Source organism: Diabrotica virgifera, chromosome 5, assembly GCF_917563875.1.
Source record: "Diabrotica virgifera virgifera chromosome 5, PGI_DIABVI_V3a".
Classification (NCBI taxonomy): domain Eukaryota; kingdom Metazoa; phylum Arthropoda; class Insecta; order Coleoptera; family Chrysomelidae; genus Diabrotica; species Diabrotica virgifera.
The window spans coordinates 222540502-222555121 of record NC_065447.1 but is presented as its reverse complement, the minus strand read 5'-3'; the positions used below and the strand labels follow the sequence as shown (position 1 = coordinate 222555121).

Genomic DNA, 14620 nt, shown 5'->3' with positions numbered 1-14620 from the left:
TAATTCGGAACAGATTAAGGAATTCTGTACTCAAAACTCCATAACTTTCAAGATGGGTGTTCCCCGCAACCCCCATCAATTCGGCCTCCATGAGGTAGGAATAAAGAGTGTGAAGTATCACCTCTATCGAATTATAGGAAATTCCCACTTCACCTTTGAAGTGTTTAACACAGTATTATGCCAAATCGAGGCTATTCTAAATTCGAGACCCATCACTAGGATGTCGTCTGACGCCAATGACTTCGCTTTCCTATCTCCAGCTCACTTCTTAGTTCAAAGAAGTTTAACCGCGCCCCCTGAACCAAGTGTTTCAGAGATACCTGAAAATAGGTTGAATCTTTTTCAGCGTATTAGTAAAATTCAACAGCAATTTTGGAAATTGTGGAAAAAAGACTATCTTTGCCTCCTGCAGCAAAGAAATAAATGGACCGACCCTACTGACCCTGTCAAGATCGGGGATTTGGTTCTGTTGAAGGAGGATGGTACTCCTCCACTCTTATGGCCAACTGCCAGGGTAATAGATGTATTGCCTGGTAAGGATGGTCTAGTTCGTACTGTCAAGATTCACACTACTCACGGTGATTTTCTTCGTGGTATTACGAAAATCGCTGTGATTCCCCTGGAAGATTAAAATCTATCCCTAGGGGGAAAACTTATCGTTTTCCTCCATTTTATCGTTGTTACCCCTTGTGTATATAAACTCTAATTTCTTCAAACATTTCTTATCGTTGTGCACATCTTTGCCAATCCCCTCTCTTCGAGGTGATATAGGCCATCTCTCTCGCCTGTCGCCCCCGGCAATATGTACAATAAATATATTATACACGGCTCACTAAAATAATTAGTTACGCCCCTGTACTACTGATTACTTAAAATTCAAGTAGTATTTATGTAACCTTTCTGGAAACTCCAGGTTATTGTTGAGACTCGCATTTGAACCCCTCGCCGGGGCAGATCGTCAAAAGCTTCCTAACGAGAATCATCTCTAATCTATCGACGCTCCCGCTATTCGTAAAAAGGCCGCATTTTACCGGCTTTTTTTGCTATCGTTTTATACCGCTCAGATAATTCAATCTGCTCAGTATTATCGACGATGATTTATTTAGCGTATTAGTGAGTGCCTTACAAATGAACCAAATGGATTATGGAATTCAATCAGAGCTCTGATGTGACACGTCATCAAGGAATAAAACTGTAAGTACTCTACATGTATGTGAACATAACTTATTAGTCGTGATACTGTATGCATTTTGAACCATATACCTCTCGTAGCAAATATTCTTTGTGCCATTTATGCAGATAATACTTTAAATTACATATGAAAAATCGTTATCTACTCTTAACCAGCTTACCTATGGGAATATACTCTATAACCGTACAATAAGTATAGGTTACTATTGTTAAGGATACTTTACGTATTGCCTAAACAGTCTGATACGGCCAAAAATGTTCTGTGACGTTCTTACTAAAAAAATTTGGATATTTTGTAAAAAAAATTAATAAAATTTCTATACCATTTACACTGGAAAGAGATATTGAGCAGACTGCATCTTTCAAGTATTTGGGACATGAAATTCAGTTGGGCAGAGATATATAACCAGACGTGTAAGCTTCCACGTGAACTCTGAACTGATGCCAGAAATAACTCTTAGTGAAATTAGACAAGCGATGAATAAAATGAAATCGAATAAATCACCAGGAGACGATGGAATAGTGATCGAGGCTGTTAAGAATGGCGGTGAACCTCTAATGAGAAAAATAAAATATCTCTTTAATCTATGTTTGACAAAGAAATCCATTCCATCTGGACGAAAAGTATTATTTATTATTGGATAGACAGTTCCGCCCTTGCTCAATGACGGGAAAAAACAAGCATCAAAAATACACAACATATATTTGTCAGATTGTCATTAAAATTATTAGATTGATTGTCATAATATAAAATCACATTTTTTAACAATTTGTAATTAATTTTTTAGCTGAATACAAGAAGTTTTTAATATAATATATTACAGTCCATTCTATCAGAAGTTTGTCCATAACATTTGGTACCTTCGAGCCCGAGAAGCATAAAATTGTGTCCGATCGAACCCGATGATTGAGACAATGGTCTAATAGATCCAGATGGGTATGAAGATTATTGGTTTTTGAAGAATTTATGATTCAGCCAGATTGGATCCGCTCTGCCGATTGAATTAAATGTGAGGTTTTTCCATTTATTATCTTGATTGTTCTTTGTTTATCCTTCATATTTATTTCCTTTCAACAAAGTGCCAATAAATTATTAGATTTTTGAGGATTTTGGGGTTCAATTAAAAAATTTGATTTTGCGCATTGAATAGTTGATTTATAACCTATAATTTTATTTAGCTAAAAAATAATTACTTATTAGATTGATTTGTACACCTTTGTGTGTATGCAAATATGTATTTGAGTTGATTTGGAGTATTAGTTTGTGGAATGCTATACGATTTCTGATTATTATTAGTAGATATTGCTATTATTATTGGATTTATTTAAATATAAATGATTATAGGACCATAGCCAATATTCGGCTAAGTTTGATTATTAGATAAAAGACAGATTTAGATTTGACTTTTATTAGTTGATTGATTAGCGTTGATTTTTGAGTTCGTACAATTAAATAATATTATTTGCTACGTATTTTGATTAATATAAAGCTAAAAATGCCTATGAAAGCTTCTGATTTTCGTCAATTATATCGCAAAAGAGATATAATTGAACAAAGATTAAACAATTTTATTAAATTTATAGAGTCGATGACAAATATCGCGATTAATGATTTAAGCGAAGACCATTTTTCGCAAATAGAATGGAATACTGAAAGAACTGAAAGTTTAGTTACGGAATTTGATGAAATCCAAATGTCAATTGAATTAAATTGTCAGGATCAAGATATTCAGCAAGAGTATGCGAAAAGACAACGATTAGATACTATATTTTCAAAAACTTTGTCTAAAGCAAGAACGATTTTAAAAAGAAAATGTTCCGATTCATCCAGTTCAGAGTCGAAAAGGTTAGATATAAATCATGAATATAGTGGATTAGAAGGTGTCAAATTACCTCCTATTCAGTTACCTGTCTTTCATGGAGACTATTTGACGTGGATTGAGTTTAAAGATACTTTTGAAGGGTTAATTCATAATAATAAAGTATTGGCAGATATTCAAAAATATCATTATTTACGTGCGAGTTTAAAAGGTGATGCATTGAAAATTATACAAAGTTTAGATTTTTCTGCACAAAATTACAATTCTGCATGGCAGACTCTATGCAACAGATTTGACAACTCTCGGATGTTAGTAAACAATCATTTAAAAGCTCTTTTTGAGATTGAAAATTTAAATAAAGAATCTGCATTAGGTCTTAGAAGCATGATAGATTCAGTTAAAAAGCATTTATTCGCTTTAAAATCACTTCAACTACCGACTGAACATTGGGATGCTATTATGGTGTATTTGGTAAGTGGTAAATTGGATAAATTTAGTTCTAGGGAATGGGAAAAAAGAAAAATAGATAATTCTTTGCCAAGTTTAAACGAATTTCTTGAATTCTTGAAGAATCGTGCTGATTTTTTGGAAACTATAGAGTTAAGCAATGTGACAAAACCGGATTATAAATCTAATTACCAAGATAAACGCTCTAGATCTCTGCTAACTAGTAAAAGCAGAAGTTGTAATTTTTGTAAACAAAATCATTTGATTTACCTATGTGAAGAATTTCTTAAACTTTCAGTAGCCCAAAGATGGGATAAAATAAAACAATTAAATTTATGCCGAAATTGTTTATGTACCGGACATTCCTACAAACAATGTAAATCGTTCGGTTGTAAGATATGTAAAGCCAAACACAGTTCTCTTTTACATGAAAATAAACCATCTGATATTCATGTTAAAGAAAACAGTTCAATTAATTTCAACCCGAACAATGATTCCGAGAATGAACCAAATAAAGTTAAGTTGTCAACTAATACTTCAGAAAATAATGTTAATAGAAATGAGATTGTTTTAAAAAATAATTGTTCAAATAATGATTATGTACTGTTGAGTACTGCTAAAGTTAGAGTATATGATAGATACGGAAATACTCATATAGCACGAGTAATCCTAGATTCAGGGAGCCAATCATGTTTTATTACAGAGGATTTTCTAAGTAAACTCGATTTAGACACAAATAGAGCAAATATTTGTGTTTCAGGAATTAATAATTCCGTTTCATCTTTAAATAAAAAATGTCAATTAAAAATTGGTTCTATATTAAACAATTTTAAGTCAAATTTACATTGCATAGTGGTGCAACAGATTACTGAGAATTTGCCAACTTATACTTTTAATGTCTCAAATTTCTCAATACCCCCTAATATAACTTTGGCAGATGATTCATTTAATGTAAGCAGTAAGGTAGATATGTTACTTGATGCTAGTTTGTTTTGGGATATAATGTTAGATGGTCGCATAGATCTTGGAAAGAATTTACCCTCCCTCCAAAATACTGTTTTTGGTTATATTGTGGTTGGTAAAGTTCCATATCCAACAAAAAATCATATTAGATGTCAATTTTCACAAATATTTAGTAGTGATGATTTACAATTAGAGAAATTTTGGTCTGTTGAAGAGCCAAAGTCTCATATTTCTTATTCAAAGGATGATGTTTATGTTGAAAATCATTTTAAAAATTCATTTTCTCGATCAGAAACTGGTCAATTTATTGTTAAAATTCCCTGGAAGGAACATCCTTCTGTCCTAGGCGATTCTAAACAATTAGCTGTTAAAAGATTATTGTATTTAGAGGATAGATTTAAGAAATGTCCCGAACTTAAAAATGGTTATTTAAATTTCATGAAAGAATATTTAGATTTAGATCACATGTCAATTGATTATAATTTAGATGCGGAAGGCACGACAGAACCTAATTATTTTTTACCACATCATGGTGTTATCAAAAATGAAAGCCTGACAACCAAACTCCGTGTTGTTTTTAATGGTTCTGCCCCATCGACTAATGGGAAGTCATTGAATGATATCCAATATTCAGGACCAGCAATTCAAAATAATATTTTGAGTATTTTGATTAGATTTAGACAACATGCAGTTGTTGTTGTTTCCGACATCAGCAAAATGTATAGGATGATACTTGTTCATCCCGATGACAGAAGAATGCAAAAAATTGTCTGGAGGAATAGTCCTTCTCAGCCAATTTCAATTTATAATTTAAAAACCGTAACATATGGCACTACCAGTGCGCCATATCTAGCCATTAGGTGTATCCAGCAATTGTCATTTGATAATAAAATCAAGTTTCCTGAAGCAAGTGAAATTATTCTGAGAGATTTTTATGTTGACGATCTCATTACTGGATTTTCAAGTGAGGCTGAAGCTATTAAAAGATGTGATGAAGTGGTCAAAATATTGAAGTCAGCTTGATTTAATTTAAGGAAATGGTCTTCAAACAGCCAATTGGTATTAGATCACTTTAAAGATTATTCCGATCCTTTAAAAGTACTTAATTTAGGAGATCACGAGTGTATTAAAACTCTTGGTATTCAATGGTGTAGTAAGTTAGATATTTTCAGTTTTCATGTTGAAAACCCTGATCTTTTATCAAAAATAACGAAGCGCACAATGCTTTCTGCAATCGCAAAAATTTATGATCCCTTAGGTTTAGCCAGTTGTTGTATAATCCTAGTAAAAATTATGATTCAATCTCTTTGGTCGTTAAAACTTGATTGGGATTCCGAAGTCCCCTCTGATTTGTGTGATAAATGGAAAAAGTTCCAGTCTAAGTTATGTCACTTAAATGATTTAAGAATTCCACGGTGCGTTCTGAGTAATAAACCTAAAATAATAGAATTACATGGATTTAGTGATGCTTCACAATACGCATATTGTGCAACAATTTATACTCGATGCATTGATTCACAAGGTTCTATAAATGTTCATTTGTTATGTGCTAAGACTAAGGTCGCCCCAGTCAAAATATTGACTATTCCTCGATTAGAATTGTGTGGTAGCTTATTATTGGTCCAACTTATGAAATCTGTTTCAGATTCTGTTACTTTTCAGTACACTCCATATTATTGGTGTGATTCACAAATTGTTTTGCATTGGCTCAATAATGACCCAGCAAACCTTCAAGTTTTTGTTGGAAACCGTGTTGCAGAAATTCAAAGATGTACTACAATTGAAAATTGGAATTATGTTAGCTCGTCTGAGAATCCTGCAGATATTGGTAGTAGAGGAATTTTGCCAGACCAATTAGCTCACTGTAAGCTCTGGTTTAATGGCCCTCAATTTTTATCAACAGATTTTGATAAAACTAAGTTCTATGATTTACTTGATATATCAAACCTTCCTGAAATGAGAAAGAAATCTAAGGCATTAGTTTCTATAAAAAATGATTTTAATTCACTTTTTTATAAATACTCGAATCTGAACAAATTAATTAGAATTATGGCTTATTGTAGAAGATTTGTTAATAATTCAAAGTCAAAGTCTAATAGTAGAAGGTATGGCCCGATTTCAGCAATCGAATTTACTGATTCAGAGGTTTTTCTTGTTAGATTAGCTCAGACAGAAAGTTTTGTTGAAGAAATTTCATTATTAAATAACGGTAAAGACCTTTCGTCAAAGAGTAGATTATTACCTTTAACGCCTTTTCTAGATGAAACTGGATTATTGAGAGTAGGAGGACGTCTTAGAAAATCTTCTAGGAATTATGATGGGAAACATCCCTTACTATTAGATAAGATTCATGTTTTAAGCAAACTAATATTGAGACATGAGCATGTGCAACTTCAACATGCAGGTCCACAACTCTTGTTAGCGACAGTTCGTCAAAAATTTTGGATAATTGCGGGAATGTCCCTAGCTAAAACAGTTGTAAGGAATTGCATTAGATGCTATCGGTTTAAACCCAAACCTGGTTCTACGATTATGGCTGATTTGCCAGAACATCGTGTTAATATATCACAACCTTTTTTCATAACTGGATTAGATTACGCAGGGCCAGTTACATTAAAGGATAGAAAAGGTCGCGGATGTAAAACGTATAAAGCGTACATATGTTTATTTATTTGCTTCGCCACGAAAGCAGTACATTTAGAATTAATTAGTTCTTTGACATCTGAAGCTTTCATGGCAGGCCTTAGAAGATTTGTTTTTAGACGCGGTAAACCCGGGCATCTGTATTCAGATAACGGTACAAGTTTTGTAGGTGCCAGAAATGAACTAAAAATTTTGTATGATTTCATTAGAAAATCAGAGGATGAAATTGTCACCTCTTGCGCAGCTCAGAATATTATATGGCATTTCATTCCTCCTAGTACTCCAAATTTCGGGGGATTATGGGAAAGTAATATAAAAGGGGTAAAATATCATTTATCTCGTATTATTGGTCAAACCCTTCTAACTTATGAAGAATTCTGTACATTTTTAATTCAGATTGAAGGCACTTTGAATTCACGTCCTTTATATGCTCTATCATCTGATCCTAACGATTACACTCCTTTAACTCCCTCACATTTTTTAATCGGAAGACCGATGACCGCTGTCCCTGATCATACGTTTCAAGGAGAGATAAAAATAAACCAATTGTCCAGATTCCAACTGATTCAGAAATTGTTGCAAGACTTTTGGAAGCAATGGTCAAAGATTTACCTGAATGATCTCCAACAACGTCATAAATGGAGAAGTAGTACTTCCACCATTCAAGTCGGATCTTTAGTGCTCTTAAAATCTGACAATTTGCCCACTTGTCAGTGGCAGTTAGGAAGAATAGTGTCTGTTCACCCTGGTGATGATGGTGAAATTCGAGTGGTAACTGTTAAAACCGCTCATGGACTTTATAAACGAGGAATAACTAAAATTTGTCCATTACCATTAGCTGAGACTTGTTTCTAGTGTTCCTCATTAACTTAGGTGATTTGTGTTTGAACGGTCTTGGAGCTGTTCAAGGCGGGGAGTATGGACGAAAAGTATTATTTATTATTGGATAGACAGTTCCGCCCTTGCTCAATGACGGGAAAAAACAAGCATCAAAAATACACAACATATATTTGTCAGATTGTCATTAAAATTATTAGATTGATTGTCATAATATAAAATCACATTTTTTAACAATTTGTAATTAATTTTTTAGCTGAATACAAGAAGTTTTTAATATAATATATTACAGTCCATTCTATCAGAAGTTTGTCCATAACACCATCTGAATGAAATAGAGCCAAAACAATTCTTCTGCACAAAAAAGAAGAAAAAACTGATCTGAAAAATTACCGACCAATCAGTCTGTTAAACCATCTTTATAAACTTTTCACGAGAGTAATCACCACAAGATTAGACAAGAAATTAGACCTATATCAAAGTAGAGAACAAGCTGGATTCAGAGCCAACTTTTGAGCCAACGACCACCTCCAAACAATAAAACAACTCATAAAGATAATCGAAAAATCCATAGAATATAACAAGCCCTTAGTTTTAGCATTCGTAGATTTCCACAAAGCATTCGACTCAGTAGAACTCGACAGTGTTACAGAAGCACTAGTACAGCTACAGCATACAACTTAGTACAGCATGTCATAAAATAAGTTTAAAAATGAATATAACAAAAACAAAATACATGACGAACTTAGTACCAAGTAAACACCTTGAAATACAAAATGAAAAAATAGAACTGGTAGACAAATATATATATTTGGGTCACGAAATTAAGATGGGTAAGGACAATCAAACAACCGAAGTATTCAGAAGAATAATACAAGGATGGGCAGCATACGGAGCTCTTAGGAACATTTTTAATAGTGACATTCCAACTAACATGAAGAAAAAAGTTTTCGACCAATGCGTGCTACCCATTGATTACCTATGGTGCAGAAACATTATCGCTCACAAAGAAAAACGCACAAAAACTAAGAGTAGCGCAGAGAAGAATGGAGCGATCAATGATAGGGGCCACTCTGCGAGACAGGATTAGAAACGAAGATCTACGAGCTAAGACCAAAGTCATAGACGTCGTTGAAAGAAGCTGTAACTTAAAGTGGAAATGGGCTGGACACGTTGCCAGAATGAAGGACACGTTGCCAGAATGAAGGACAGAAGATGGACTCGCAAAATAGTTGAATGGAGACCAAGAACTGATAAACGTAGCAGAGGAAGACCACCAACACGATGGCAAGACGACTTACCAAAGACAACAAAAAACTGGATGCAGAAAGCACAAGATAGAACACTCTGGAGACAAACAGGGGGGGCCTATGTCCAGCAGTGGATTGAGAGAGGCTGATGATGAACCTTCCAAGTCGCATAGGATTAGCCTGTGCAGCGTTTGGTAAATTGAACTATGTATTTAAATCGGACCTAAATTTAAACCCATCTGAAAAGGAAAACCTTTGACCAGTGTGTGTTGCCTGTACTCACTTATGGAGCGGAAACATTCACAAATGAACACTCACAACATAGGTAGTGAACAAGATTTATATTGAGAAATTCTTAATCTGTTTTTTATTTTAGGTAGTAGAAGTATAAAAAATTTAACTTTTGTATCAATATTTTACCTAAGAACTGGGCTAGAGTACCATAGGAAAAATATGTATTAAAAGAAAATAACTAAAAAAAGACATTTTCATTCAAAATAATACAGTTTTCTCACAATAAAACACTGAAAACTTTTGTTTTCTATACTTCCACAAAATTTATTATTCACAAAAAATAACTTCGAGATAGAACTAAACATCATTAAAATAGCAGTAAACAACAGCTATAACGAACAAACAGTTAACAAAATTTTAAATCAAAAACTCCATAAGAAAGCCCTGAAATTAGTGTATCCACCACCACAGAAAGAACCCAGTACCTTCTGCTCTCTCACATATACTGGCAAGATAACAACAAAAATAGCCAGATACATAAAAAAGAAAGGAATAATACCAGCTTTCAGAACTAACAACAACTTAAGCAAATATATTAAGAACAATAAAAGCCGAAAGAGAAAGCAACTACAGAGTGGTGTGTACAAACTAACTTGTGGTGACTGTCCGAAAACGTACATCGGTCAAACTGGCAGAACTTTTGACAAACGGATAGCAGAACACAAAAGGGCTTTCAACAATAGAAAAACAGACACATCCAAAATAAAGGCCTTAAGTTATCTTTTTTAGAATCTATGGAAATTAATAAACTGAAAAATACAGATATAATTCTGAATGACCAACTCGAGACAAACAGCTCCCCACTCCTCAACCTCTTCAGTTAGAGACTTAAAAAGGCAAACACATTGTAAATTATATCACTTGAGAAAGGCACTCTGCCGAAACAGCTGTAGTCACATAGTTGTAAATAATAAATTTTGTGGAAGTATAGAAAACAAAAGTTTTCAGTGTTTTATTGTGAGATAAAATGAACTTCCATCAAGTAACGGTCGAATCCATCAATTAATACAGTTTTCCTCCAAAAATTTTGATATGACATATTGGTGTTATATGGTCGCTTTTTGAATTAATACTTTTTAATACGTTCCACTGGAAATTAGCGCACATTCTTTTCACAATACAAGTTCGAATGATACTGTTTACACCGGAAGCTTTGATTTTTAATTGTGAGATATAGTTTAACTATATCTACTGAAATATTTTTGAGATTGCGATACTTATTACAGTTTTCTGAGGAAAATGAAGATGAAAAATGCATTTTGTTGGTGAGATAAACACAAAAATGAAATTTTTTTGAGTTAATACAGTTTCTCAAAACCAGGATTAAGACATTTTTTTTTAATTATCTTTTTGATTGATAATAATAGGATTTTGCTTCATCTTTCTCTATTTGCATTTCATTTTCAATGCTCTAGGCGCGTATTATCTTGTATGCTGTAATTTACAACAATTTTATGCAAAATAGATACGCAACAATGCCGAATCTATTCTATATATAATTTATGAATATCTTTTTTTCCGAGAAAAATCGTATTTTATCATCTTGGGAAAATCCGGGTCTCAAACTAGTTTTGATCATTGCAGGTAACCACAAACGTTTGTAAACTTTACAAAATACTCGTCTGTATGATTTCAGGACTAATTACTACAGAAATTATTTATTAGCGGTCTGGTTTAATCTTCGTCATAAAAAACGTGACTAGATATTAGTAGTCAGATTAGAGATGGGTCTTTGGAAATAGATCAATGAAATTTGATGAATCAATGAATCGTTCATAGATGATGGATGATTAGGTAGTTAAACTAATAAATAAAATTAAATTAATAAGAGAAAATACTAAAGAAGAACTAGAATTAATTTAAGGGAAATTGAGAAAATCTCACAACGAAAGACAATCCATAGCGTATAAAGATTTTGAGAATTCACAGGAAATATAAAAAAGGATTTTTTTCTTTGGGTTAACATCTACTTCTCAATTTTCTAATATCGGTATTCCTAATATGTAAATCACAGTATTATTTTAAGAAAATAAAGTAACATCCTAAACTATTTTCAAATAATGTTAAATACACACTAAATTACTCCCAGTTTTGAAAGTATTTTGTGTGGATCTTAAAGCGCAATAAAAAATCTGAAAAAATTTAGAAAGGGAGTTCTGTTAACCTCCAATCACTTTGTACACATTTTTCAACGACTAGATTCTTCGGTAGAAGTAGATGAAAAATTATTCACCCTTTTTAAGAACTTATTGAAGTATCCAGTGATTACTAAAGATTATAACGGAATATAAAAGATTGTGAGATACTCGTCGTCTTGGCTAATATTTATGGATTTACATTAAAATTAATCTAAAAAAATTACAAATAATACCTATTGATTTATTTTATACGCATTAGGATTTCAAAAAACATTATTTAAAAAACTTAGAAGTTATTTTTCGTCTTTCCGTTTGGAGTAAAGTTTAGCCTGTCCGGCCCTGAATTAAAGAGCAGGAAGTAAATACAGCTATGTATGTTCAATATCCTTACCATTGACTCGTTTTGCAGCAGCTTTGAGTCAGCGCGATTGAGCTTAGTGAGAAACGTTCAAGAACTGTTCCTATTCTCTTTTGTAAATACCTCCGAGATTCAAATACATATTCCGGTGGACGATTTGATGTGACAAAAAGACATTGAAAAAAAAAATGTTGTCAAAATTAAGCACGTTTTCCTCAAAATTGCTTTTTTCAAAGGCGGTGGACATTGTAACTCAAAATTAATCTACTTGATCGATTCACCTGAATGTGAATATTTGCATATATTTTCTCTAGACATTTCACGAGGTAACGCTGTCGAGATTTTTTTGGTTTCAGGCTTATTTTTTGTTTAACAATAATAAATATATTGATTTTCGCCCTTTTTTACAAACAATTTCGATATTTTGACTTCTGAGTGATACCAAGAACTCAAAAATCGTTAAAACTAAAAAACTCGACAGCCTTACCTCGACAAACTCATAGCAAATAAAATCTTTTAGAATTTTTTTTTTTCACGTGAGCAAATGATGAGTTTTGATGTCCACCGCAAAATCCATTTTTTTTTGGTGTCTGTAAAAATTTGCCACCGTTGTCTTATGTTTCAATATTTTGCTTTTATTTTTTTTTAATATTCTTTGAATTAGACTGAACGTGAACGTGTTTATTTAATTTAAAAATAAATCATTCTACCATAGTTTTAAAAAAAATTCACAAACATTTGCTTAAAATGTTGATTTCAAATCATACCGCCAAAAATTTCAAATATGCTAAATTATTCTGGACTGAAAATAAACACTCTGAATAGTCGAAAATTTTTGTACATATAGGTAAAGAACATCTCAAGATTTCAAGCAGACTGAAAAATTGAAAGCCGCCAACTACGAGAATATAGGGAATTTTTCAAATTTTTCATTTTCTCGTAAATAGTCGCTGCAAGTACATTGGAGTAGCTCCTAGCTCCACGGCGCGTTGAGAAAAAAGTGCATCTGCGAGTTCAAAATCACAACACGCTCCAAAAATTGGTTGTTCTCTTTTTCTTATCATCCGATTTTTATCTTTTCTTTTAAATTGATGTCTCAGACGACCAGGATTTCAAATATATTTTCAGACACCTATTTTAATTGCAAAACGGAATATTTGCAATAAACAACTTTATTCCGTTTCATAATCGCATTTTCTGTCTATCCAGTGTTCCTTTCTGAATTAAAAATTGAAGGGCTTAATGTAAAACAATGACAAGCCACACATGAGTTCAAAAAGAGTTGGTTAAAGTATTCTTTGTTAAAGTAGTAGTATAACAAGCCACTAACAAATTATCTCAGCCCTTCGTTAATAGATGGCCCGATAAATCTATGGTCACACTATTGCATAGGCCTGGTTTGTTCTAGTATCTACTCGACATAATGACAAGCCACATCAAAATGGCGAACATGGGCAGAAGCGTTTCGGATTATTATTGTGTTCTGACGATTCTAGAAAGAAAAATAGCAAAGTTTACTTGACATTCGATGACAGTGACCGTGACCCTGACTATGTCCTATGTACAATCTAGAAGTGACACAAGTAGTGAAAATCGAGCGATATGTATTTTTTCCTAAATGTGGCTTGTCACATTATTACCATTCAAGATTAATGTAGTGGCTTATGACGTGGCTTGTTTTATTATTGCATTTAGTTGTAGGATAATGAACAAAGTCCGCCAATAAAAACCAAACACACCCGCCAAAAATTCCAACAAGTTGATGGAGACAAAAAAATAAACACTTTTTAACACCTATAGGGTTGAAACCACCCCGAACTCAGACAATAATAGAAAATTCTGAATCTACATAATATCTAAAATTTGGGTATTTATTATTAATGGAATAATGTAACAAGCCACATTTTTTTTTAAATAATAATAAGTAATTTGATTATATTTTGAATACAATTATATTTGATTGAATACAACAAGTAATTTGATTCATATTGTTGTCAACTATAGTCCCATAGGGCATGATGCATCGAAATATCTAAACTAAAACAATAAAAGTTGTTACTGGATTTTTTAATATTATTTTTAACATTCAAAGTCAAATATCTCACTTTTACCTTTTTGAGGCTTGTCATTGTTTCACATTAAGCCTTTCAATTACAGATTAAAATTAATTTATTTGAGCAGTTTTATAATAATTAGTATTTTTTTAATTTGAAAATATACTTTTATTTGACAAATTGTAAAATTTTAAAAAATTCCCTAAATTATTGCAGTTGACTAATTTCAATTTTTCAAAGTGCGTTTGACAGCTTGACCCTTTTTTTATAGGTAAATTTTTTGACTATTTAGAGTGCTTATTTTGGGCTCACAATTATTTTGCAAATTAGCAATTTTTTTGGAGTTTGGATTGCAAAATTAATATGCAAAAACAATTAAACCGATCCTAACGAAATTTAGCAAACGTAGGAATTTAGGATTTCTATGGTAATATTGAAATTATATATAATCAAATTCCAAAATATGATATTAAAATTGTAATAGGTGATTTGAATGCCAAAGTGGGGAATGAAGAGATGTACCGAAAAACTACTGGAGGTAAAAGTAAACATGACGAAAGTAACGAGAATGGGAAGATGCTGGTAGGCTTTGCGCAAGAGAACAACTTGAGAATTATGAGTACTT

At 32.5% G+C, this 14620-nt stretch overlaps 1 protein-coding gene across 1 annotated transcript in view; it reads left to right on the top strand.

Moving 5' to 3' along the window:
- Positions 1 to 2687: 2687 nt before the first annotated feature.
- The window catches only part of LOC114331424 (uncharacterized), a 38896-nt gene continuing 26963 nt past the window's right edge, over positions 2688 to 14620 (top strand). The window contains exon 1 of the mRNA XM_050652175.1: positions 2688 to 4079. Within this exon, the coding sequence (XP_050508132.1) occupies positions 2688 to 4079 (1392 nt within the window). The remainder of the gene's footprint in view (positions 4080 to 14620) is intronic.